At 55.1% G+C, this 23079-nt stretch overlaps 3 protein-coding genes across 4 annotated transcripts; all 3 read left to right on the forward strand.

Annotated features, from left to right (window-relative positions):
- Positions 1 to 5255: 5255 nt before the first annotated feature.
- FAM83C (family with sequence similarity 83 member C) lies at positions 5256 to 10454 on the forward strand. The gene is made up of 4 exons (XM_079945214.1): positions 5256 to 5741; positions 7895 to 8062; positions 8272 to 8396; positions 8909 to 10454. Exons 1-4 carry the CDS (start codon positions 5271 to 5273, stop codon positions 10347 to 10349), a joined length of 2205 nt encoding a protein of 734 aa, XP_079801340.1. The 5' UTR covers positions 5256 to 5270; the 3' UTR covers positions 10350 to 10454.
- A 2189-nt stretch (positions 10455 to 12643) lies between these two features.
- On the forward strand, positions 12644 to 19116 carry EIF6 (eukaryotic translation initiation factor 6). Of its 2 annotated transcripts, none has more exons than XM_079944145.1 (7): positions 12644 to 12725; positions 12984 to 13102; positions 13237 to 13322; positions 15068 to 15243; positions 15782 to 15958; positions 16146 to 16327; positions 18828 to 19116. In XM_079944145.1, exons 2-7 carry the CDS (start codon positions 12996 to 12998, stop codon positions 18835 to 18837), a joined length of 738 nt encoding a protein of 245 aa, XP_079800271.1. In that variant the 5' UTR covers positions 12644 to 12725; positions 12984 to 12995; the 3' UTR covers positions 18838 to 19116. The 2 variants fall into 2 exon arrangements, with proteins under 2 accessions (XP_079800271.1, XP_079800272.1); XM_079944146.1 differs by having other exon boundaries at positions 12676 to 12754.
- Positions 19117 to 19743: 627 nt separating this feature from the next.
- Positions 19744 to 23056, forward strand: MMP24OS (MMP24 opposite strand). The gene is made up of 2 exons (XM_079944148.1): positions 19744 to 19801; positions 19876 to 23056. The coding sequence occupies exon 2, from the start codon at positions 19879 to 19881 to the stop codon at positions 20095 to 20097; it is 219 nt and encodes a 72-aa protein (XP_079800274.1). The 5' UTR covers positions 19744 to 19801; positions 19876 to 19878; the 3' UTR covers positions 20098 to 23056.
- The last annotated feature ends 23 nt before the right edge of the window (positions 23057 to 23079 follow it).

A 23079-nucleotide genomic window follows, 5' to 3' on the forward strand; every position in this document is an offset into this window, starting at 1 on the left:
GGGAAGGAAGGGGAGTGGGCAGTTTGTGGGCCAAGAACCCGACAGTCCCAAAGTGAACTCTTCCCTTGGGAGCAGCCCTTTACTTGCTACCCTGGTTCTGCCCCCTTCAGCCTTCTCCCACTGCATCCCACTGTGCCCTGACCACTGACACCATGGACTTGGCCTTAGGGAGGATAGGCCAGACCTCAGGCCCCTGGCCATGATCTTCTACCCCCTCACTCCGCCCTGGTGATAACCACCCCTCACAAGTTTTCTGTGGCTTCCAGGGGACTTCCCTCAAGCCACGCTGCTGAGCCCAAGGGCCCAGACCCTGCCCAGGTCAAGGGCCTCCATCCCTCTGATGAGGCGAGAAAAGGTCCTGGAGATCCTGGCCGGGGATTTCCGGGAAGGGAATCTTCAAGCACTGACCCGTAACATCAAAAAGTGATAGAACACAATGTGAGCACTAGAAGGGACTTGGAGACCTCCAGCCTCTTGCTCTACAGATGGGAGGCCGAAGCCTTGAGAGGCTCACTCAAGTCTTCACAGTCGGGAACCAGAATCACTGACCTGTGCTGGCTTGCTTCTCCCCTCTTTTTCTCTCTCCCCGTGGCCAGAAACAGTTCCTTCACCTCCCAGTCACCATCTGAGAAAGAGCCTACAACAGGGCTGTACTCTAATTGGGGGTGGAGGGTGGAACATGGTTCCTCTAAGCTTCCAGAATGACTCATGAGCTCTAAACCCCAAGCAACTGGTTTATACCTCAGCTTATTCTGTGGCTTATAATTATTTCTGAGTCTGCCTTCCCCACTAAACTGAGTTCCTCCAGGGCACAGACTAAGTCTTACTCATCTTTGGGACCACAGTGCTGGCCTACAGTAAGCATTAGATATATGTTGGGTGGACTGAATGGGCAGAGGGAGAGGGGATGGGGAGGGAGACGTGGCTGGATCAATAATGTTGGGGGCTTAAGAGATCAATGGCTAATATGTCTTCTTCCCCTCCCAAGTCCAGAATGAACTGAAAAATAAGAGACAGACACATGGACATCAAAATGGGGGCTTTACCAGTATTTGTGATAAAGCGGATTGGAGAATGTAGCCAAGCCATTCCCCTCCTCTGGGGAGGATGAAGCCTGTGAGGATTTAGGGAGTGGTCCTCTCACCCTTCCCCTCCGGGAGAGTGGAGTGGGAATTCTCTCCCCTTATGGAAACATGGGGAGTGGGGACAGGTCTCCCACTGTGGGATGGAATACGGTGGACGGATGGGTAGAGGGGGTGGAGGGAAGGACGTGGGGGAAAGGGTGAGACCCCATCATTACCGTGTAGACCCAGACACAGTCACCTTTCCAAAGCAGAATGCCAAAATCCTTATTCCTTGTGATCGTACTTGCCCAGTGCTCGTCTGTGTATGCAGAGTGGAGAGAGGACCTTGACTCCTGTGAGCTGGGATGAGAGGCCAAGTCTCAGAGCCACACTCCACTGACATAGCCCAGGGCCATGTTCCCCTTCAGGGCTGGCCTTTGGTCTGGAAGAGGCCGGAGACGGACCCGAAGGAGCTTCCGTGGTGCTGCTTCGTTTGCTGTCAGGCCTTCACCGAGCCCCCGCCCCTTCATGGCTGGAGAAGCTCTAGATTCAGCAGGTACTGAGCTCCTCATCCTCTCAGTCAGGCACTTGACACAGAGTAGTCCACTTGTTCCTCACAACCACCTGGTGAAGGAGATGGTGTTGGTCCCATTTTACAGATTACGCCACCGTGACTCAGAGTTGTGATTGTTTGGCTCACCCATGAAGTTCCAGAGCCAGTGTGGCCTCCTGAAGGCCTGTGTGGCGCTCAAGAACAGCCACCCACACCATCTGGGCTGTTTCTGGGACTCCTGCTTTGGGCCACCCTGCCCCCGGGGGCCTGCTTCCTAAGTTATCCTAAAATCCCGCTCGACGGTCTTGCCAACCTCTGGGCCTCAGCAAGGCCCTCTTCAGGGTGTGGCTCCAGACGGCCTTTCCGGCAGCCCTTTCCCTGCACTGCTGCTTGCAACACCTTCAGGAGGCAGGCCCCCGCCCCTCTAGTCCTCCAGCCTGGAACGCCCAGCCCTCCACCCTGCACGTCTCAAAATCTGTCTCATCCTTTAATACCCAGCTCGAGCCAGTCTCTGGGAATCCTCACGACTTGTGCCTGTGTCAGGCTCTTAGGTCACTTTGCCTTCATTCAAGGGATTTAGGCACACTCTGGCGCCCCTACTAGCCCTGGCTGCTCCTCCCAGGAATCCTGTCTCCCCTGACCCAGAGGTGCCACAGTAAAGGTGTGTGGCAGTGTTGGCATCAGAGCAGCCTGCAACTGAAGGGCTGCAGCCCAGCCTCTGCTCCCACCAGCCCCACACGACATTCACCTGCCCAGGTGCCACTCAGCTTCTAAGAAAGAACAGACAAGGCTAAATGGCCCCTAGGATAGCAGAATGATGCCAGGCAGGCGCCTGACACACCCCCTGGACAGGAAAATAATTTTCTTCCTCTTAATAACAGTTATTAAGGGGGCTGTGCCCGACCCACTGCATCCAGGGTCTGGGCTTAGCTATCTGTATGGCTCTCGTTACCCTGGGTCCCCACCCCTAGACTCAGCCCCAAGGCTAGGATATACTTGTCTGCCCTCCCATTGCCCTTTACCCACTCAGCCCATAGGACGGGTGGACAGTCCTGCAGCCCTGGGGGATTTCATTTGATTTATACGCTTTTATTATCAGGGTATCCGGGATCCCTTGGAGCCCTTTTCAACTCAGTCTTCCCATCCTTGCCCCTCTCAGCTGAGCTCCCTTGTACAGACACTTAGTACCACAGTCCAATGTTAGGGTCAAAGACCACCCCTGCCACGCAGACATTCATGCACACAGATATGCACCCAGACACATACACGAGAACATACACAGATGCACATGCAGGTAAATATACACTGATGTGCAGCTAGATACTTGAAGACAGCCAAGCAGACACACAAACGTCACAAATAGACAGTATGTAATGTACACACGTGCCCAGGTGTATAGTAATGCATAGGTATAGTGTACAGGCATACCTCATCTTATTGTACTTCACTATACAGTGCTTTGCAGATACTGCATTTTTTTTTTTTTTTTTTTTTTTTTTACCAACTGAAGGTTTGTAGCAACCCTGAGTTCTCAGATGATGGCTAGCATTTTTTAGCAATAAAGTATTTTTTCATTATGGTATGTACATTGTTTTTTTAGACATAGTTCTATTGCACACTTAATAGACTATAGTATAGTGTAAACGTAACTTCTGTGTGCACTGGGAAACCAAAAAAATTGTGTGATTCACTTTACTGAGATATCAATATTTGCTTTATTGCGGTGGTCTGGAACTGAACCCATAATATCTCTGAGGTGTTCCTGTCTATGCTGAGTTGAGCCACGTGAAATTGTCAATATTCAGTGTTTTTTTTACTTAAAAAAATGGAATCTAATACAAATGTGGGCATGGACGGAAATATTACAAAATACAGAGCCAACTTTGTACACCCATGTTCAGGCAGTATTATTCACAATAGCCAAAAGGTGGAAACAATCCAAGTGACTATCAGTGAGTGAATGGATAAACAATGTGGTATGTACACACAATGGAATATTATTCAGCCTTAAAAAGGAGGGAAATCCTGTCACATGCTTCAACATGAGTGAACCTGTATGCTAGGTGAAATATGCCAGTCACAAAAAAGACAAAGACTGTATGATTCCACTTACGTGAGGTACTCAGAGTAGTCAAATTCACACTCAGAAAGTACAGTGGTGGCTATCAGGGGGTGAGGAGGGTACTTAGCCTTTCATAGGTACAGAGTTTCAGTTGGGAAAGATGAAAAAGTTCTGGGGATGGATGGTGGTGACGGTTGCACAGCAATATGAGTGTACTTAATACCACTGAACTGCACAGTTAAAAATGGTTAAGATGGTAAACTTTATGTTAATTAAAAATAATTTTTTAAAAGATCCAAAAATATGTACTGTCAGGTAGACATATACACACTGAGGGATAAGCACAGGAACTCAGCAACACAGAAGCATGACTCCTCCCCTCCCAGGAGTGCTTCTCTGACCCAGATATGGCTCTGTCCTCCCCCTAAACAAATCCAGAGATAAGGCCCTGACACCTCGGCTACCCCCGTGGCTTGTTACCCTCCCACAGACTGGCTCCACTTACTCCTCCCCCTGCCCCTCACGCAGCCTCCCCACGCCCAGGGAAGGGCCTCCTTAGAGTACCCGGGGCTCTGATCTCTGCCCCTGCCCCTCCTTGGCCCCTCTAGGATCCTCAGAGACAAAGCCCCATTCGTCTTTAGTCCCAGGGCCCAGCTTGACGCAGGGAGCCCCTAAATCCCCTCGCCAGCACCAGCCCCGCTGTGCATGCATTGGGCCCCAAGTGAAGCTTTGTGGGCATTGAGGAACCTGTGTCTGATCTGGACATGATCACAGATCAGTTAAAGCAAGTGCAGCCAGTACTAAACGGGGTCGTTGAGACATGGCATTAGGTCTTCTGCTGTCCCGGCCACCCTCATGGGACCTCGTCCCTCCACAGAAAGGTGGGGCTGGCACCCTTGTGACCACTTCTGCCCGGCCTGCCTTCCCAGCTAGCTGCCATCTGCTGAGCCCCCTTCTCCAGCGCAAAGCCTCACCCTGCTCCTGAGGACTCCGGGACTAAGGCCCTTGATGGGGGCAGAGAACGGAAACTGGCCTGCTGTTTGCCTCCAGACCATGCAGTGTGTCCCCCGATCCTCTCAACCAACTTTCTCACTAACCATTTAATACTCAGCCCCCGAGGAGGGGAGAAAGGCTGGGGTCTGGCGCCACCAGGTCAAGAGCTTCCCCAGAGCTGAGGGTGGTGGAAACGCAGACATCCGGAACAGAATTTTTCAGGGGTGGGACAGCATTTTTCACTGGGACTCCGGAAGGGCAGGGTTTGGAGGAAACTTGCTGGGAGCCTGGTGGGGATGCAGCAGGTGACGCTGCGGTGGCGGAGGGAGTGTGTGCTGAGTAAGGACCTTCCCTTTCCCCAGGCGGCGGGCGGGCGAGTCCCAACAGCAGGCGGACATGTGAGGCTGACCCAACAGGTTCCCGAGGCCGGGGGCAACGGGGTGGAGCGTGGCTCTGACAAAGGGCAGGCGGGTGGGAGGCAGTTTCTGCTGGTATCTTCCTCCTGCTGCGGCCAGCCCGGGGTGCAGGCCATGGAGCCTGCTGGAGGGTGAGGGTAGCCGGTGGGCAGGCGTGTTCGGAGGCGCTGGGAGCTCAGGGCATGGCGGGGCCCCTGCGGTGCCGGGTGGAGGAGCTGAAGCAGCAGCGGTGGCGGGAGAGCTCATCGCGGGTGCTCCAGCACAGCGAGGCAGCCCGGCTGGCGGCCGATGCCCTCCTGGAGCGGGGAGAGGCTGCCTACCTGCGGGTCCTCTCCGAGGAGCGGGAGCTGCCCTTCCTGAGCCCTCTGGATGTGGACTACATGACCAGCCATGCGCGCGGGGGCTCTGAGCTAGGCGAGGCCGTGGGGCCAGGGGCTGCCGGGCCTGACCCCCTCAGCCTGCTCTCCGAAGTCACCTCCGGCACTTACTTCCCCCTGGCCTCCGACGTAGACCCCCCGGACCTGGACTTGGGCTGGCCCGAGGTGCCACGGGCCACGGGCTTCAGGCCCACGCAGGCTGTGATCCACTTCCAGCGGAACAAAGCCAAGAGCATCAAGAACCTTCTGCATTTCCTCTTCAGCCAGGCCCGCACGGTAAGGGCCTCGTCTCTTCAGACATTCATTTCACAGATGTGGAAACTGAGGCCCAGGGAGGGGAAGTGTGGCCACACAGCAGCTTGGGGGCAGCATTGGGACGAGAACCTCTGCCCCCATCACATCACAAGCTCCTAGAGTGTGGGCGTGTTTTGTTTACCTTGGTAACCTCTTGGCACTCGAGGACATTATGAACACGCTTAGAACAGGGGATGGGTCTCAGGGACTCCACAAACACCCTGAAAACACGTGCAAAGTGGTGTTCATTGCAGAGGGGGATCCTCTCTCTTTTGGGGGAGAGGGCCTATGGCCTTCATCAGATTCTCGAAAAGGTCTGTGATCCCCAAACTAAGAACCCCAACCTTGGTGAGCATCTGAGCCACCCCCTTGAGTTACAGAGGAGGAAACTGAGGCCAGAAAGGGACTGGGACTTACTCAGGAGTTCCAGTCAGTTGGTGAAATGGAACCCGGGGCTCAGGGAGAGGGAAAGGGCTCTAGACTCAGGCCCCGGGCCCCAGGCACAGCCCTGCCTCCTGACAAATGGTCCCAACCGCACCTCACTTTGTGCACTGTATCTCCACTGGCCTGAAGCAGGGGAAGGGGCACTGGTGCCTGGGCCTCAGCATGGCCTTGAGGGCTGGGCTTTTAGCTCTGCACCCAAAGGAAAGAGGAGCGGAAGCTGCTGGGCTCAAGGATGGGGAGCAGGGCTCAGGAGAAAGGGAAGCGGCAGAGCAGGTGGGGTGTTGGTACCTGGGAAGCCTTCAGCTACAGACTAGCACAGCCTCACTCCTGGAGGCCTGGCCTCTGACTCAGGAGGCAGGGAGATGGATCAGATGACCCTAGGCAGAGTTTGGGGTGGCTTAGACTCAGTGCTCTTGCTAGGGGAGCAGCCCTGAGGGTACCTGCTGCAGATGTTAGGAGCCAGGATGCTGGCATCCTGCTGGTACCTCCAGAGCCTCCCTGGCAAGTCTACCTATGTCCCAGGCAGGGGAGGGCCAGACCCGACTGGCACAGGGAATGGGGTTATTAGTGAGATGGCTGCTGTCATCACCCCTGCCCTTTGATCTTTCTTGCTTGTCCTGTTCCCCTCACCTGTGGCCAGGCCTGTGCCATGGACCAGGGCATCCCTCAATGCTTTGGTTTCTCATCCTCCCGTCTAGACCCTCCACCTCTGGGTCAGGAGCCAAGCTTCCACTCTGGGCTGTCACTGACTCTCAGAGTGATCTTGGGAAGTGCTTCCTCCCCCTGTGGCCCAATGGCTTTGTTTGTTAAGGAGGCAGCAGGAGAGGAACATTTACTGAGCTTCTGTTGTGTGTTGAGTATTTTCACATTAAATTCCCCATAACTCTTGAGAGGTAGCTATCACTATCTCCATTTAGCAGATGAGGAAGTTGAGGCTCCCAGGGGTGAAGGAATTCGTCTAAGGTCATAGCACTAGGAAGTAGCAGAGTGCAGGTTCGAACCCAGCTCTGTCTGGCTCCAGAGCTGGAGTGCTTTGCTCCGCACCTCCTGCCTCTCAGCCTGGACTGGGAGAGGAGGTTCTCTTGGCAGATATTGCAAGCCCCGCCTCTCCACCGAGCAGAAAACTTGGTCCCAGTTGTAAGAGGTCACAGCAGATCTCTGCAGCTTCTCAGGGAAACAGGTGGGTCTAGCAAAGGGCACTGAAGACCCCAGTAACTGGCCTGCAGCTCTGATCCGTGAGAAGGGAGCCTCAGACAGACAGCCAGAGCTACAGCTTGAGCTAGTGGGGGGAGTGTGAGGTGCTAGCCTGGGAAGTGGGGTCTGGGTTTTGCTTCTGACTCTTTCCCCCTCTGGGCCTCAGTCTTCCCATCTGTAGAGTAGACCTTTAGACTGGTACAGCTGATCCACAGACCTCTTTGAGAATCAGATGACAGATAAACAAACCGTCCTTAGAAAAATGCACACAAAAACTTTCAAACAGCCTTCTGGGCTTCAAGACAGTGAAACCCCCCAGCTTCCAAGTCAGGAACCCCCAGGCTGGGTCACCACTAAAAGCCCTCCCAGTTCAGGTGTTCTCATGGGCTCTGGCCTCCTGCTTTTCAGTCCAGTGCTGTCTCCGGGGATCTAGCCTCTACCCCTGGCCTCGGCAGTGCCCCGGGCAGGGCTGAGCTCCCCCCCGCAACCCCCGCCAGGTGGTGGCTGTGGTAATGGACATCTTCACCGACATGGAGCTTCTGTGTGACCTCATGGAGGCCTCGGGCTGGCGTGGTGTCCCCGTCTACCTGCTTCTGGCCGAGGAACACCTGAGGCACTTCCTGGAGATGTGCTACAAGATGGACCTCAATGGAGGGCACCTACGGGTCAGCAAGGGACGGGGGCAGGAACTGGGGTGTGGAGTCAGGGAGGGCAGGAGAGTCAGTCGGGTGGTTCGTGAGCATGGGGGGTCAATGGGAGTGGGAGGCCGGGCTCTCCTATAGCTGTTTTGGGTCAGAGACCCCAGGGGATTTAGACATGGCTTGAGCCCTGTCCTCTAAAGGTGATTCCCAACCTCCCTCCCTCCTTGGCCCAGAACATGCGTGTGCGGAGCACGTGTGGGAACACATACTGCAGCAAGGCAGGCCGCCGCTTCACGGGGCAGGCCCTGGAGAAGTTCGCCATCATTGACGGTGAGCAGGTGGTAGCAGGCAGCTACAGGTGAGCAAGTGGATGGCGGGGAGGGTGCCTGGGGCTGAGCCACCGGCTTGCGAGGGTGCCTGGGACCTGGCAGCTTTGAACTTTCCTTTCTTCATCCATCGCTTCCACCATGAACTGAGCAGCCGCCATGTGGCAGGCATGGTGCAGGGCCCAGGGGCCAGTGTGGGGAGCAAGACAGCCCTGGGCTGGGCCCTGGAGGAGCTCACTCTGTGGAAGGACTACTTTAATGCCCTTGGCATAGAAAATAACTCTTGCACCTCGGAATTGGAGGGACTTCAGGGAACCTGGCCTTTGGTCCATTTTACAGATGGGGAAGTTGAGGCTGAGATGTGAAACCACATGCCGAAGTCCACTAAGCTGAGCCAGGGCTAGAACAGACTCTGGAGTCAGAGCTCTGCCCCTCACTTGGGCCCTAGGGGTGCTGGTGGTTTTATCTTGCTCCCCTGTTTGTGACTCCTGCCTGGCCCCAAGGTCCTGCACTTTGCCTCCTGACCCTGACCCTCTGCCCCCAGCTTCACCTGGCTTTGCAGCCAGGCCCACACGAGCATGGTGCTGCAGCTGAGGGGCCGCATCGTGGAAGACTTTGACCGGGAGTTCCGCTGTCTTTATGCCGAGTCCCGGCCCGTGGAGGGCTTCTGCGGAGGTGAAGATCCCCTGTCTCCCAGGGTGCCGTGCCCTCCCCCAGTGGCCCGGTCCTTCGGGCCCAGCATCCCCAGCACCATGTCCTTGTCGTGCTCCAGCACCAGCCTCAGCAGCATCAAGGGCTCACCTCGCATGGGTCACTCCTCCTACCCAGCTCAGCCAAGAGGCGGCGGCTGCAGTGACATGGCTATGGGGTCCTCCTCCCCGGGCCCTGCCCGCTGTGAGGCCGATGGCCAGCCCTCCCTGCAGTGCCAGCTCTCAGACCCTAACCACGGCCCCCTGCTTGGGCCCTACAGGGCCAACCTGAGCAAGCTGGGGGCGTCCCCCTGGTCCCAGTCCTCCCCTGCCCTCAACCCCAGTAGCACCAGCCCTGTGACCCTGGGAGGGGGGTCACCTCTGCTTGCTCACCCTCGCCCCCTCCTCTCCTTTCCCCGGGGCGTCTCAGCTCTGTCCCGGCTCCCAGAGAATGGGGTCACAGGAAGCCAGGAGCCTAGCCCCCCACGAGGCCGCTGGGTACCCGGCACAGCCCTGGAGGCAGTGGAGGAGAATAAGGTGTCTCTGAGTCAGAGCCATGGCCAGCTGGATCTCCTCGTCCCCTTCCCCAGGGCACGAGAAGCAGGGGGCCCTGATTCTGGGGTGACCCCCATCTCAGGCTCCCTTTGGCCTAGTGAGCAGGCCCCAGAGGACAGGAGGTTGGCCTCAAATCAGAGATACAACCAGCTGGATCCCCTGCCCCAGGCCCAGGATGCCAGGGGTCCCCCTGAGTCAGGTTCCCCCAGGCCTGGCAATCGGACCCCAGAGGACAAGAGGCTGTCCCCAAAGCACAGCCATGGCCAACTGGACCTCCAGGTACAGTCCCCCAAGGCTGGGGGCTCCAGAGTGCCCCCTGAAGCCAACTCCTTGGCCAGGCCTGGCAAGCAGGGTAAAGAAGAACAACGGCAGACCCTGGGACACAGCCAGCTGGACCTCATCATGAAGTTTGGCCCATTCCGGGGTGAGGGGCCTGGGTCCAATGATCTCCCCAGACCGAGCCCTGGAAGAAAGCCTGGAGTGGACTCTGGGGATGAGAAGCGGCTGACTCTGGGCCACAGCCAGCTGGACCTCATCACCAAGTATCATCAGTTACAGGGCACCAGGCAGGGACCTGAGCCTGGCCTCCCCAGGGGCCCCACAGGTGGCCAGCGCAATGGCAGTAGCAGTGGCCTGTCTGGGGATGAGAAATGGCTGACCCTGGGCCACAGCAAACTGGACCTCATTATTCAGTACAACAAGTCCAAGTCCAAGCTGCTCCAAAGCCGCTTTCAGTTGTAGTCCTGCTCCCAGAAAGGACATGTCCGTCCTCCATCCACTGTGACTCTAGATTGGCTCAGGTCCCAGACTCTGGGGTGGGAGCTCGAGCAGGGGCCTTATAGGGAGGAGAGGGAGTCTAGAGGCCCAGGTTAGACACTCCTTGGGCTTGGGATTCTTGCTCACACACGTACATGCACACATGTGGGGAAATGGAACCCACGTTTGTCACTGTGCTGAGCCCTTCTCACCAGTTACTTCTCATCCTTCATCCTCACAATACCCTACGAGATAGAGCTCTAGTAGGTGTACAGTTCTAGGATCATAGATATTATCTTCCCTATAATATAAATTTAGAAGCTGGGACCCAGCGAGTTTGATGACTTGCTTGGAATCAGGTCCGAGTAAGTGACAGCGGCTCAAATCTGTGTCTCTGACTCTTAATTTCTTAAGATCGTGTTTTTGCACAGACAGGACACAAAATATCAACAGTTCCCATGTCCCCATGCACACAAAATCCACATAATAACAGAGATGCTCCAAATGCCTGCACAATATACACTGCACACTGACAGGTTTCACACCCACAAACTACACCCACAGATGCAGTCCATGTGATAAACCAAAACACTCAGGATTCTAGTTATAGGTACTCAATAAATGTCATTTGGGTAAATGAATGGTTACATTCGGTGCACACCGTAGACCCCTTAGGATCCACAGACCATAAATATACACACAACCACACACACACACACACACACACACACACACACACACACAGAGGCATGCATGCACCAACCAGTATCTTTTTGTACCTAAGCTGTGTACCCAGTCCTGTGCTGGACATGCCATAGGGTTGAGAAATGAATCAGACTCAGTCCCTGGGAGACAAGGATTCAATGCATAAACGACTGGTGTATCTAATTAAAGGCTAACCAGTGACAGAAGGTGGTAGAGAATGAAGGCCAGCAAATGGTGGTGATGATGGAGTGGTGAGAAAAGTTTCTTAGAGGAGGCAGCCTTTGAGCCAAGCCTTGAAGGGTGGGAAGGACTTGGATAGATGGAGGCGAGGGTTAGAGGAATTCCTGGTAGAGGGAACCAGCTGAAGAGAGACCATGGAGAGGACTGAATGAGTGGGTCTGAGATGAATCTGGGAGGATGGAGAGGACGTGGATACACACACACACACATACCAGCCTCATTTTGCTGAGTGTCCCTAGAAGTATAGGCTCTGTCAGATGTAGGTCCTTTTCCTGAGCTTGCGACCTGCCTGGGACAGTATACATGATACAAATCAATAAAAGCAGACATGCTATGACCCAGCAGCAGCCTGGTGTATCCTGGAGAAGGCAGAGTTATGAAACTGCAGGTTGGGGACAGGGGAAGGGCACCATTCAGGCAAACTATGGAGAGGTCCTTGAAGGAGAGTGGACGGCTGCAGGAGGGCTGGGGGGTGGGGAGGAAAGGGGCTCCAAGCTTCCCTCTGTCCTCGCTGAGAGTGACATTCTGCGAGACCCTGGGGCTTTTGTACAAAATGGGGGCCAAGTTCATCCGTCCACCAGAGCAGGTCTCTTGACTGCCACCATCTGCGGGCGGGGCGGGGTCGGGGGTGGGGGAGGGAGGCAGAAAGTGGTTGCCCATCAGCCCCTACACCCTTGCCCACTCTGGACCCTCCCTGACACCCGGCTTCGTCCATCCTCTCCTCTCCAATACCTTCTTCAGCATGGTTTCCTTTCATCCTCTGGCCGCGCCTCCTTCTCCAGCCTCTGTCGTGGTCTTACTTCTCCGTGATGGACACCTTCTCCGTGGGTGACTTCATCCACCCCAGGCTTCAGCTCCACATCTCAGCCCTTCAGTCTCCCCTGGGCTCCAGATCCGGCCTGGGCATCTGTCCGACACCTCACTCTGTCCCTCACCTCTCCCACACCTGCTCTTCCTCCTCGGGCTTTACTTCAAGGTATAACTCCGTCTGGGACTTCCCTGACGGTCCAGTGGTTAAGACTTCCCGCTTCCAATGCAGGAGGCGCGGGTTCGATGCCTGGTGGGGGAACTAAGATATAACTCCATCATCAACCCATCTTCTGCGAGACATCCCTGGCTCCTCCATTCTGATGCCTCACATCCAACCAGCACAGGTCTGGGTCGATATTATCTCCTACAAAGCTCCTGACTGAATGAATAAATGAATGAATGCGAGCCTGCTGGAGGCGGGGCCAGGCGGGGTAGAGACAGGACCACTTGCAGCCATAGAGTGCTCCCAGAGGCTGGCGCTAGAGTGGTCGCATGCGTGGCAGCGTGCGCCGCGTTCTCTCGGAAGTCTCCCAGGGAGGAGGCGGAAACGGAAACCTACCGAGGGCCGAGGAGGCCTCTTGCGCGTGCGGAGGTTTCGTTTACGTGGTGAGCGGTTGTGGCGAGACACCGGCAGGGTTAGCTCCGGACGCCCTGGGTCGTGAGGGTTGGGGGCCGAAGGATTCGGGGCTGTCGTGTTTGGAGGGGCTAGGTGGGCGGGCCCCGAGGGCTGGGGGCCGAGAGGGGCGGGGTCGCGGCGGGGCCTGAGGCGCGGAGGCCGCGGGACCCGGACCCGGACCCAGGGTCGAAGCTGGAGCACCCTGTCCCGGGAGAGGATCCGCTGGCCCTGAGCTCCCTGTCCCGCAGCCCCTAGGCCTCATGGCGGTCCGAGCGTCGTTCGAGAACAACTGTGAGATCGGCTGCTTTGCTAAACTTACCAACACCTACTGCCTGGTGGCCATCGGAGGGTCGGAGAACTTCTACAGGTGCGGCGGGAGCCCGGGGCCCGTGGGCAGTGTGTGGGTGGGTGGCTGGGAGGAGTACTTGGGAGTCTGGGGCTCGGGCAGAGGGAGGGTTCAGGCCCCCCAGCCCCGTGACCACCGAGTCCTTGTCCCTGCAGTGTGTTCGAGGGTGAGCTTGCTGATACCATCCCTGTGGTGCACGCCTCCATCGCCGGCTGCCGCATCATCGGGCGCATGTGTGTGGGTAAGCACGCTGGAAGTCGCCGAGGGAGGAAATGGAGCCTCCCAGCGCCTTTAATTATACTCCTAGAAGGGACCCCGGGTGACCCAGCGATTCCTGGGCTTTCATCCATTATTTCCAGGGACTACAGAATCTCTCAGGCCTGTGCTGGACCCTAAGTGTCAACAGATCAGGGACAACCTCTGGCAAAGGCTTCTGGATCATTGTAATCACAAATAACATTAAGGGCTTTCACTTTTACCCTTGTTTCAGTCCTTGTTCACGAAGACCCTGGGAGGTCGGAATTATTGGCCTAATTTGACTGATGAGGAAGCTGAGACTCAAAGAACCCAAGTGACTCACCCAGTTCCACACCTGGTGTGAGGGAAGATTGGATTGTCATCTCTCCTCGGCCACTGACTCTGGGCAAATTGCTTCCACTTTCGGAGCGTCTGTTTCTGCCTCTAAAAAATGACAAGCTAGGCTTCCCTGGTGGCGCAGTGGTTGAGAGTCCGCCTGCCGATGCAGGGGACATGGGTTCGTACCCCGGCCCGGGAAGATCCCACATGCCGCGGAGCGGCTGGGCCCGTGAGCCATGGCCGCTGAGCCTGCGCGTCTGGAGCCTGTGCTCCGCAACGGGAGAGGCCACAACAGTGAGAGGCCTGTGTACCACCAAAAAAAAAAAAAAAAAAATAATAATGACAAGCTAAGATTCTGGGGTGTACTGTTCAGTTACCCATTTTAATCTTCAGTTCCCTTTACCATGTGCCCCTATAGCCCTCAGCACGGTTGACTCTGGCCATTTGTCTTTTCTTTGAGCTGGATCTGTCTGCCTTTACTGCCTCCCCTTCTTTCTAGTTTTGCTCAAATAGGAGTTTGTTCCTTTATTTTTATTTATAAGCCTGATGATTTTGGACTCTTGAGTATTTTCTTATTCAGGCCGAACATTCTTATCCCTAACCATGACCTTTGGACTTGAAGCTAGTTCTTAGGTAACAAGGGAGATCTTAACCTGATCTTTGGGGGATTTTTTTTTTATGATGGGAGAAACTTATAGTTGAGAAGTTCAGAGTTGTGACCTTGCAGAGTTAGGCAGAGGTTTAGTCATTGTTGTCACAAGATAACTGTGGTTCATTCATGTTGCCGTGTACTGTGTTTTGTGTAGGTATACCACGGTGTATTCATTCATTCTCTTGATAGTGGGTATTTGGGTAGTTTTCAGTTTGGTATGAGTATTGCTGCTATGTTTCTTAGTGAACAAATGTATGTATTTCTATTGGATATATAATACCTAGGAGAGGAATGGCTGGGTATTCAATGTAGTAGATGATGCCACATAATTATCTGAAGTGGTTGCCCAGTTTATACTCCTATTGGTTGCTCCATATATCTTTGCCAACACTTGGTATTGACATTCTTTTAAAAAATTTAGCCATTCTGGTAGGTGTGGAGTGTTACTTCAGTTTCTTAAAATGCAACTAATGCCCAAGAGCGCTTCCTGTTAGTCCTGGTTCCTCCTGGCTGATGATGGCGAATTGGGCAGGATGTGTTGGGACAAACTCCTAGGTCATCTCTGGCCTGCCCAGTGGGACTCCTGGTCCCCCGGGTGTTGTATGGATCAGTGGTTTGGAGGACTGGGGTCTGGGTCTGAAGCTTTGCTGGGGAAGCTAATTGGGCTGGATTGTATCCCCAGCCCCCAGGGCTCAGCAGGCATCTTGTGTATTCATGGTCCGTCCTTGTCCCACCTTCCCTAATTTGGGTCTCCCCAGGGAACAGGCATGGTCTCCTGGTGCCCAGCAACGCCACCGACCAGGAGCTGCAACACATTCGCAACTGCCTCCCAGACTCAGTGCAGATCCGGCGGGTGGAGGAGCGGCTCTCGGCCCTGGGCAATGTCACCACCTGCAATGACTACGTGGCCTTAGTCCACCCAGACCTGGACAGGGTGAGGCGGCCCAGGAGTCACAGGATATTAGCCGAGTCAGCGGTTAGCCACCATTCTTGCCCATCAGACAGGAATTAGGGGTATCTCTTGTGGTTTCTCTTTATACCTGGGCTCCTGCAGTTCAGACATTGGTTGGAATAGTGAACAGAGGCCTTCCATGGTGTGATCAGTGTCAGAAAGAAGCTAGGGAGTGTATTAGTCCTTCAGAATCAGGGAGATTGACCCATCTGGTCTTGAAGCCAGGGCTAGGAGAGAAGATTGACAGGTGAACTCTTGCCTGTGGGTTAGAGGAAAGGAGGGTAATGTGGAGACCAGCCTCTGGCTCTTCAGGGCATGCATGGATATTAGGGGCTCCATAGCTGGTCTAGACTCTGCTCCAAGCTGTATTCCCTCCTTTTTCTGGGTGAAGCTTCCATATGCAGCTACATAGCAGAGGAGTGAGCTTAGGGAGTCATGCCCTGGGTGGGTCTGGTGTGGAGGCCCTGGGTTCTTTGATCTGCTTGTTCTGGGCGCTGAGCACAGTACCTTTGGCTGACAGGAAACAGAAGAAATCCTGGCTGATGTGCTAAAGGTGGAAGTCTTCAGACAGACAATAGCTGACCAGGTGCTGGTAGGAAGCTACTGTGTCTTCAGCAATCAGGGAGGGCTGGTGCATCCCAAGACTTCAATTGAAGACCAGGATGAGCTGTCCTCTCTCCTTCAGGTCCCCCTTGTGGTAAGCAGTCTTATTCTCTGAGCTCTGTCTCCTGCTGGAGCAGATCCCTTTGCCCAGTATTCGGGAATCTAGATTGTTACCTGTCACAGTTTGGGTTTGGGCTGAGGGTCAGGGAGAAGGGTTTGGGGAGAGTCCTCATGACTTTGGCTGTTGGTGCCATGATCCACACCGAGCCGTCCCTTGGCAGGCGGGCACTGTGAACCGAGGCAGCGAGGTGGTCGCCGCTGGGATGGTAGTGAACGACTGGTGTGCCTTCTGTGGCCTGGACACGACCAGCACAGAGCTGTCAGTGGTGGAGAGTGTTTTCAAGCTGAATGAAGCCCAGCCTAGCACCATTGCTACCAGCATGCGGGATTCCCTCATTGACAGGTATCTGGGCCTCTCTTCTTTGGAGGGGAGGGGAGGGGAGAGGAGGGAGATGCCACCTGTAATGGGAGCCACACTGTATTCATACTGGTAGGTTCTCCTTGCGTGTGAGGCCACATCTGCACACTGCTGAGCAAGCACAGGGTACAGTCCACAAGCCTTTCCTGAGTATCTGCCCACTGCTGTCTTTGAAGACACTGGCTCAGTATATCCCTTCTGTAGTCTGTCTTTTATTTTATCACTGACCACATTCTTTTGCAGTTTGTATTTGCCTGTGTGTCAGTGTCCCCAGCCAGTAGCCTGAGACAGGAAAGAGCTTTTTAATTGAAGGAAGGAGGGAAGGCTGCTTTTAGGAACTGAGGAGACCCAGGTGCCTAAGGGACTCGGGGGTATGGGGAATGCATCAGAATCACCATCATCTGGACTTTGTGGGTTTAAAACAAGAGTGGGTTCTTGGGCCCTAACCCTGGAAGGTTCTGGGGTGTTAGGCTCTAGAATCTCTTCCTCTGGAAGAGCAGCAGGTGCTGGATATTTAGTGCCTCCCCCCCACCCCCCCATTTAGGATCCTTCTCAAGGCACGCCATACCCAGCTAGCACAGGAGTCTTTATGAGGATAGAAACCCCAAAGTAGAGCAGGTGTCCAGTAGCAGACTCCCTACTTAGCAGGGGCAGAATTTCCCTTCATTTTCCCTCCTTCATTCATTCAATTGCTTGATGTTCATTGAACCCTATGGACAAGACCCCACGTGGGATAGTCCGGCAGCTTAGTGCTACATCCTGCCTCTGAGAGGGACTTAGATTGTAGCAGGGGAGAGAAGATGTAGTGGCCATATATAAGTTAGCTACCTTCAAAGAAGAAGTAAAAGGTGCCTTCTGTGGTTTTGGAAGCTCCTGTGATACACTTTTCTGGAATCCAGGAAGGTTTTGGGGAGGACAGATCATTTAGTCTGGGCTTCAGGGAAATGAGTAGGTAATTGAAAATGCGAAGATAGGGTGGGGAAGCACTTCAAACAGAACCAGGGATGGGGAAGTGTGGAAGGTGTGAAGGGGAAAGGTTTTATTCCCAGTGTTGAGGACTCCGAATGCCCATGTCAAGAAGTTTTGACTGTAGGTGTTTTGACCTTTGTTTTATGTTCGGATACTTGTAACGTAGTTTCTTGCCTTCACCCCTCAGATACTGATTCCCTCAGTTTGGCGTGGGACCCAACCATGTGTGGCTGTTTTAATAATCTTTCCTAGGTGATTCTGATGAGGGCAGTTTGGAGACCACACTGACAAGCTCTGCTGTCAGCACTGGAGAGCAGTTGAAAGGGTCTGAATAGGAAAGTGGTACCAGTGGTTTTGTTATTTGTTCAACAACTTTTTTTGGAGCACCTACTATGTGCCAGACAGTAGTGATGGGGTGATGAATAGAATATACCCTTCCTCCCCTTTTGGAACATTGAACCTCATAAAGAAAACAGTACTTCCACAATTAACCATTTAATTAAAGAACAAAACAAAAAAAACTTCTTAGCAACCTAAGAACAGAAAGAAATTTCTGTAACCTGATAATTGTTACCTACTAAACTACAGCAAATGTTATATTTAATGGTGAAACTTCATAAACTGCCAGGCAGAGCTGCCTGCAGTCAGCAGCCCTGGTCAGCATTGCAGTTAAGATAAAGACATGGGTGTTGGAAAAGAAGAGACAAAACTCATTAGCCTCCTTTGGTTTTGAACCTGTTTGAGTTTGAGGTGCCCATGAGACCTCACAAGGAAGGTGTCAGGTCGGGGATTAGAAATATGTACCTCAACTTCCCCAAAGTTCTTTCATTTCTTCTACTTAAGATTTTATGAGGAAAAGCCAATCCTAGGAAAACTAAGATAGAATCCAACTTTTTTAGTACTTTAAAAAGAAATAAAAACTTCAGATAACAAAAGAAAAACAAAGAAGAAATATGTACTTAAGGGAATTTCCCTGGTGGTCCGGTGGTTAGGACTTGGTGCTTTCACTGCCAAGGGCCTGTGTTCAGTCCCTGTTCGGGGAGCTAAGATCCCACAAGCCGTGAGGGGCAGCCGTAAAAAAGAAATACATACTTCATGTTTATAATCGTGCACATGATTATCACCTCCAGGAAGAATGTTCTGGCCGCAGCCCTGCCACTAGAGGATTTGGGGCCTGGACCTGTCCCTTACCCTCTCTGAGCCACCTTGTTCCCTTGTCTAATGTCTGTTGGGCTTGACCTGTGAGGCTCTGATTTATGATCAGTAACGATTTGAATAAGTTATTGAGTTCACCCACCCGAGTGGAGGAGTTACTTTTAGTTTTTAAGCACTGAGAGTGCTAGACTGGATTTGTGACTTGTGGGAGCAGTGGAATCTGGAGGGGCCTCTGTGTGTGGCTCTTCGGGGCTGAGCTGGAACAGAGGTCCTGGGGTAAGGGTGGAGGCAAGCACCTTGAGAGTGGAGGGTGAGCTGTGCTCTGTGAAGCACCTACTGACAATGCTCCTTCTCTCTCTAGCCTCACCTGAGTCACCTTCCATACTCTTCATGGGCTCCTGGCTCTGGACTTTGGCTCCGTCTCCACGCCCCACCCAGTCTGTCCTGGATGCTGGCAGGGCCGTGGCAGAGAGCTCACCTGGACTCAGTGGCTGGACGCCCAGCCCTTCTTCTCCTGTGCCCATCTCCTGAATCTATAGTTACTGCAAAAACCTGCCACAGGTCCTATGGCTTCTGGCTGAGAGCTCTGTTGTCTGTGCCAACCCATTAAAGGGCAGCTTCTTCCGGCCATTCTGAGTGTGTTATTTGGGGACCTCAGCCTGCACTCAGCCCCCCACCATTGTTCCGGGGGGAGGTGGGGTAGGATGCACACACACCCCTTAGTTCTACAGTCTCCCACTCCTCTCCCCCCATCACCAGATGGGCGGTTTCATCCCAGGACAAGAGGAAGCAGCACTCTCCACTGTACTTCTCCCATTTTCCACACAACTTCAGCCTCATACTTTTGGCTTCAAAGATGACTCTGTTTCAACTCTCTCCTAGGCCAGTGTGAGGATCCTGAAGGGCTCTGGGGCACCTGGCTACAGGGCAGTCTTGTCCTCTTTCACCCAGGGTGGATGGAGGTTTGCTGGCCTGGCTGCTAGGTGCCCAGGACCGCCTCAGACCAATCTCGGTAGGCCCTTTCCTTTAGGGCCTTGGGTGGGTGCGGAGCCGGGCTGGAGAGGCGAGGGTAGCTGGGGCGGCTCCAAGCGTCTCCGAGTTGCTCGCGGGGCGGAGCCCCGGGGCTTCGGGCGGGTGTGGCCGGTTGCTGGTGGGTGGGTCGGGTTTGCTGGGCCCCGCCCCTGTGCCCTGAAACCTTCCTCGCTGGCGGTCAGAGGGCGGGGTTCGTGCGCCGTGGCGTCACAACGCCAGTCCTTGCTGACGGTGCTGCGCAGGCGAGCCGGAAGTGGAGGCCGGCTCTGGGATTCTCCTGACCGGCGGCTCGGGCGGTGCGAGGTGAGGGTCGGGCCCTGCCGGGGCGGGGGTGGCGTGCGGCCCGTCCCGTACCTGACGGGCCTCTCGTCCTGCAGAACATGGGAGCTCAGCTGAGCGGTGGCCAGGGCGCCGCGCAGCCGGTGCAGCCCGCGCAGCCGGTGCAGCCCGCGCAGCCCCAGCCCCAGCCCCAACCTCAGACCCACCCCCAACCCCAGCCCGCGGCGCCCGAGGGCCCTGTGCGGCCCTGGCCAGAGCCCGGAGCCTGGGGGCCGCTGGACGACGTGCGCTTCCTTATCGTCTGCACCTCCTGGTACTGACTCGTCGCTCTCCGCCCTTACCGCCCGCCGCCTCCCGTCATCCTGTACGCCTCTCCTGCTCGGGTCCTTGTCGTCTCTCCCCACCTTCCGCCACCCTGGAGACGCGCGGAGAGTCGGGGAGCTCGCTGGGGACTGGAAGAAAGCCTCCTCCGCAGCCTCGCCTTGGGACACCGTCTTGCCTCTGGCCCCTCCCGCTACCCCAGATTCGTTGGCTTCTCAGCCTGCACCCAGCCCAGCTCAGACCTTCGTGTTCATCCCCACCCCACAGTTTCTCCAGCCGTCTGGGTGCTGGGGCAGCCTTTCCTGTCACTGGCTTCCAGAACCAGGCCAGGGCTCTTGGTAAGAAGACCCCAAGGCTGCTGACCTAATCTCACCTCATTTTTCCCTGTTGCCAAGAACTGAGCTCTTGCTTTTGTCCTTGGTCATGGCACCATGTGCCTTGACTTGAGAAAAGACCTTGCCACAGTGAACCTGCCCATACCTCTCCTGGGAGGGGTTGCTCCGCCATCCTGGGTGCCACCCTGGCATTATCTGGCTGTTTTCCTGAGACCCCGTAACCGAGGGCCTCCAGGGCCAGCCTTTTGGAGAGGGGGCGTCTGAGTTTTGGGCCGGCCGATGAGATGCATGGGGCACCTCCCAGACACCGCAAAGCACCCTGTCTCCCAGAAGCTTCTTAAGGCCACCCAGAACCTGATCCTTGTTCCCACATCCCAGGGAAATGACACACTCTGTATTTTTGTTTTATTTAGAAATGATTTAAAAAACATTATACAAAGGCTGATCAGTTTAAAATGTGACTGACACTGAAATGCTGTGATGTTCCCCAGACTGAGGGGAAGCTGGGCTCTGGGGCTTCCAGTGCTTTGCCCCTCTGTCTGCCCTGTCCTGGGATGATGGACAAACGGATGACCACAAGGCAGGAGAATCCATGATTGGAAGGCTCCAGGCTGAGCCCTCTCTGGGCCTGGCCCTGCATCCCTCACATCTGCAGCCTGGGCTGCCTGCCTCCATCTCCTGCTCTTTCTCAGCTGACCTCGGTAGTACCAGGAGCCAGTGGGGAGCCTGGGGGGCCTAGAGCTTTCAAGAAGTGAGAGCACCAACCTGAGGAGTGGAGAGGGACCCGGAAGGGGAGAAGGGAGGCCAAGAAAAGATGGATAAAAGAGACACTTGTGATCTCATCTTGGACCCTAGAGGGGTCTAGCAGGCCCACTGGGTGGCCTGGGCAGGTAACAGCCTCTCCGTGCGTCATTTGAGGGCACAGGGAGAGTTACCCTTGGCCTCCCAGGGACTGCATGAGTTACATGTGAGCGGACAGGGGTGAGCTAATAAAGTGCTTTGCAAAGTATAAAACACTGTACAAACCTATGAATCACTAATATCTCTGCAGTTGTTCCCCACCCGCCCCAGGGAGCCCGCCCTTGGCCAAAATAAGAAAAAACAGGATGATGACAGGGAACACAGTGGACCCATATAGGTGTCTCTGGGATGAGAGATTTTGTTCAAGACAGCTCCCAGAGTCCCTGTCTGCTACAGGTTAAGCAGACTCAAAGCCCAGAGGCCACGGGGTGGGGGCAAGGCCCATGCAGGCTCAGAGGCCCTGCCAGCACCCTGGAGACTGACACCTCTGCTTGGATTTGGCAGGGAGCCCGTGGACATAGTTGAACCCATTGGTTTTGCCTCCGGCTCCGTAGTGACAAGCAGGGCTGCCTCTTACTGGGTTGGAGTGAGGCAAGCTGAGCCCTAGGAATTCCTGCCAGAGACAGTGAGGGGCGGGCCCCTAGGCTTGGGGTTGTTACCAGTTGTGGCTGCCCCTTTCCGAAGAGCAATGCAGGGTGATGGGCCCAGAGAGCTGGGTTAGCAGGGGCCAAGCTCATGGTATAAACACTGCTTCTGGGCTGAGAGATTGAAGTGGTCTCAGGGTAGCTAGGGATGTGGGCTCTGAGCACTTCAGAAGGCTGCCCTGGGCCCCTTAACCCAAGGCCGTGAGAATGTTGGCCCAGAGCTATTTCCGTCTCACCTCACTAGTCAGGCTGAGTCCTCAGGCCACAAGCGACAGGCTGGAGCAGGGCCAGGGACTTGGGGGATGGGGAGAGGAACGGGAGAGTGGAGGACAGCTACAAACTCAGATCAGCCTCCGAGATGGGGTCAGCTCCTGCTCCAGCCCTTCAGCCTCATTAGCGGGGCCCAGCTCCTGGCGTGTCTGGGCACTAGAGTGGCCTTAACAGCACCTTGGTCCTTATCGCTGGGGGGAGGGCTGGCCTCATCACCAAGACAGTCACCTCTAATTCACCTAAAGCCTCAAGCAGCCTTTGCAGAATGGGACTTTAAACAATAGTGACAGGACATTGAAATATTCACGACATGACAGCTGGGTCCTTGTCAGACCCAGCTGGGCCACAGCCCTGCCTGCAGCATGTGACCCTAAATCCTGGGTCTCAGGAGACCCTGACGTGTGGAGCAGGTTTCCTGAGGGATCTGCTGTTGCCAGCAGAGGAAACCCAGGCTTGTTGCCCACTGTGTCGGCAGCAGGGGTCCTGTAGCCTTGGAGGACGGTGGGGTAGGGGTGGGGGGACATCTGACCAGCAGGTGTTGGCAATGGGGGACCAGGACTGGTGGCATCTCCCAGATGGGGCTGAGACCGCTAGCGCTGGCTTCCCACAGAAGGTGCTGGGTCCAGCCAGGTACAGATGGCGCTGTGGTGCCTCGTGGACGCCACAGGGCGCAGTGACCACCGGCCTCCTCCTGGCATGGTCCCTGCCTCCTGATGGGGCCTGGCCTATTCCCTTGAGTAGGGAGCAGTTTACCCAGGACAGAAGGCTGGCAGCTGGGTGCCAGACACCCACCCTGGGGCACAGCTGCCATCACTCCCTGCCCCATGCTCAGCCTAGGCCAATGCACCACCACTTCGGCTACATGACCCCTGGCCTAGGGCCATGCTGGCCCCGGTGGGCAGTGGCCAGAGCTGCCCCTCAGACCCTGGTG

The sequence above is a fragment of the Stenella coeruleoalba genome (genome assembly GCF_951394435.1).
Source record: "Stenella coeruleoalba genome assembly, chromosome: 15".
Lineage (NCBI taxonomy): Eukaryota > Metazoa > Chordata > Mammalia > Artiodactyla > Delphinidae > Stenella > Stenella coeruleoalba.

Coding starts and splice junctions, on each gene's coding strand:
- FAM83C (XM_079945214.1), top strand. CDS start 5,271: ATGGCGGGGCCCCTGCGGTGCCGGGTGGAGGAGCTGAAGCAGCAGCGG. Junction 5,742..7,894: donor TCTTCAGCCAGGCCCGCACG/GTAAGGGCCTCG, acceptor AACCCCCGCCAG/GTGGTGGCTGTGGTAATGGA. Junction 8,063..8,271: donor TCAATGGAGGGCACCTACGG/GTCAGCAAGGGA, acceptor TCCTTGGCCCAG/AACATGCGTGTGCGGAGCAC.
- EIF6 (XM_079944145.1), top strand. CDS start 12,996: ATGGCGGTCCGAGCGTCGTTCGAGAACAACTGTGAGATCGGCTGCTTT. Junction 13,103..13,236: donor GGGTCGGAGAACTTCTACAG/GTGCGGCGGGAG, acceptor TTGTCCCTGCAG/TGTGTTCGAGGGTGAGCTTG. Junction 13,323..15,067: donor CATCGGGCGCATGTGTGTGG/GTAAGCACGCTG, acceptor GGGTCTCCCCAG/GGAACAGGCATGGTCTCCTG.
- MMP24OS (XM_079944148.1), top strand. CDS start 19,879: ATGGGAGCTCAGCTGAGCGGTGGCCAGGGCGCCGCGCAGCCGGTGCAG.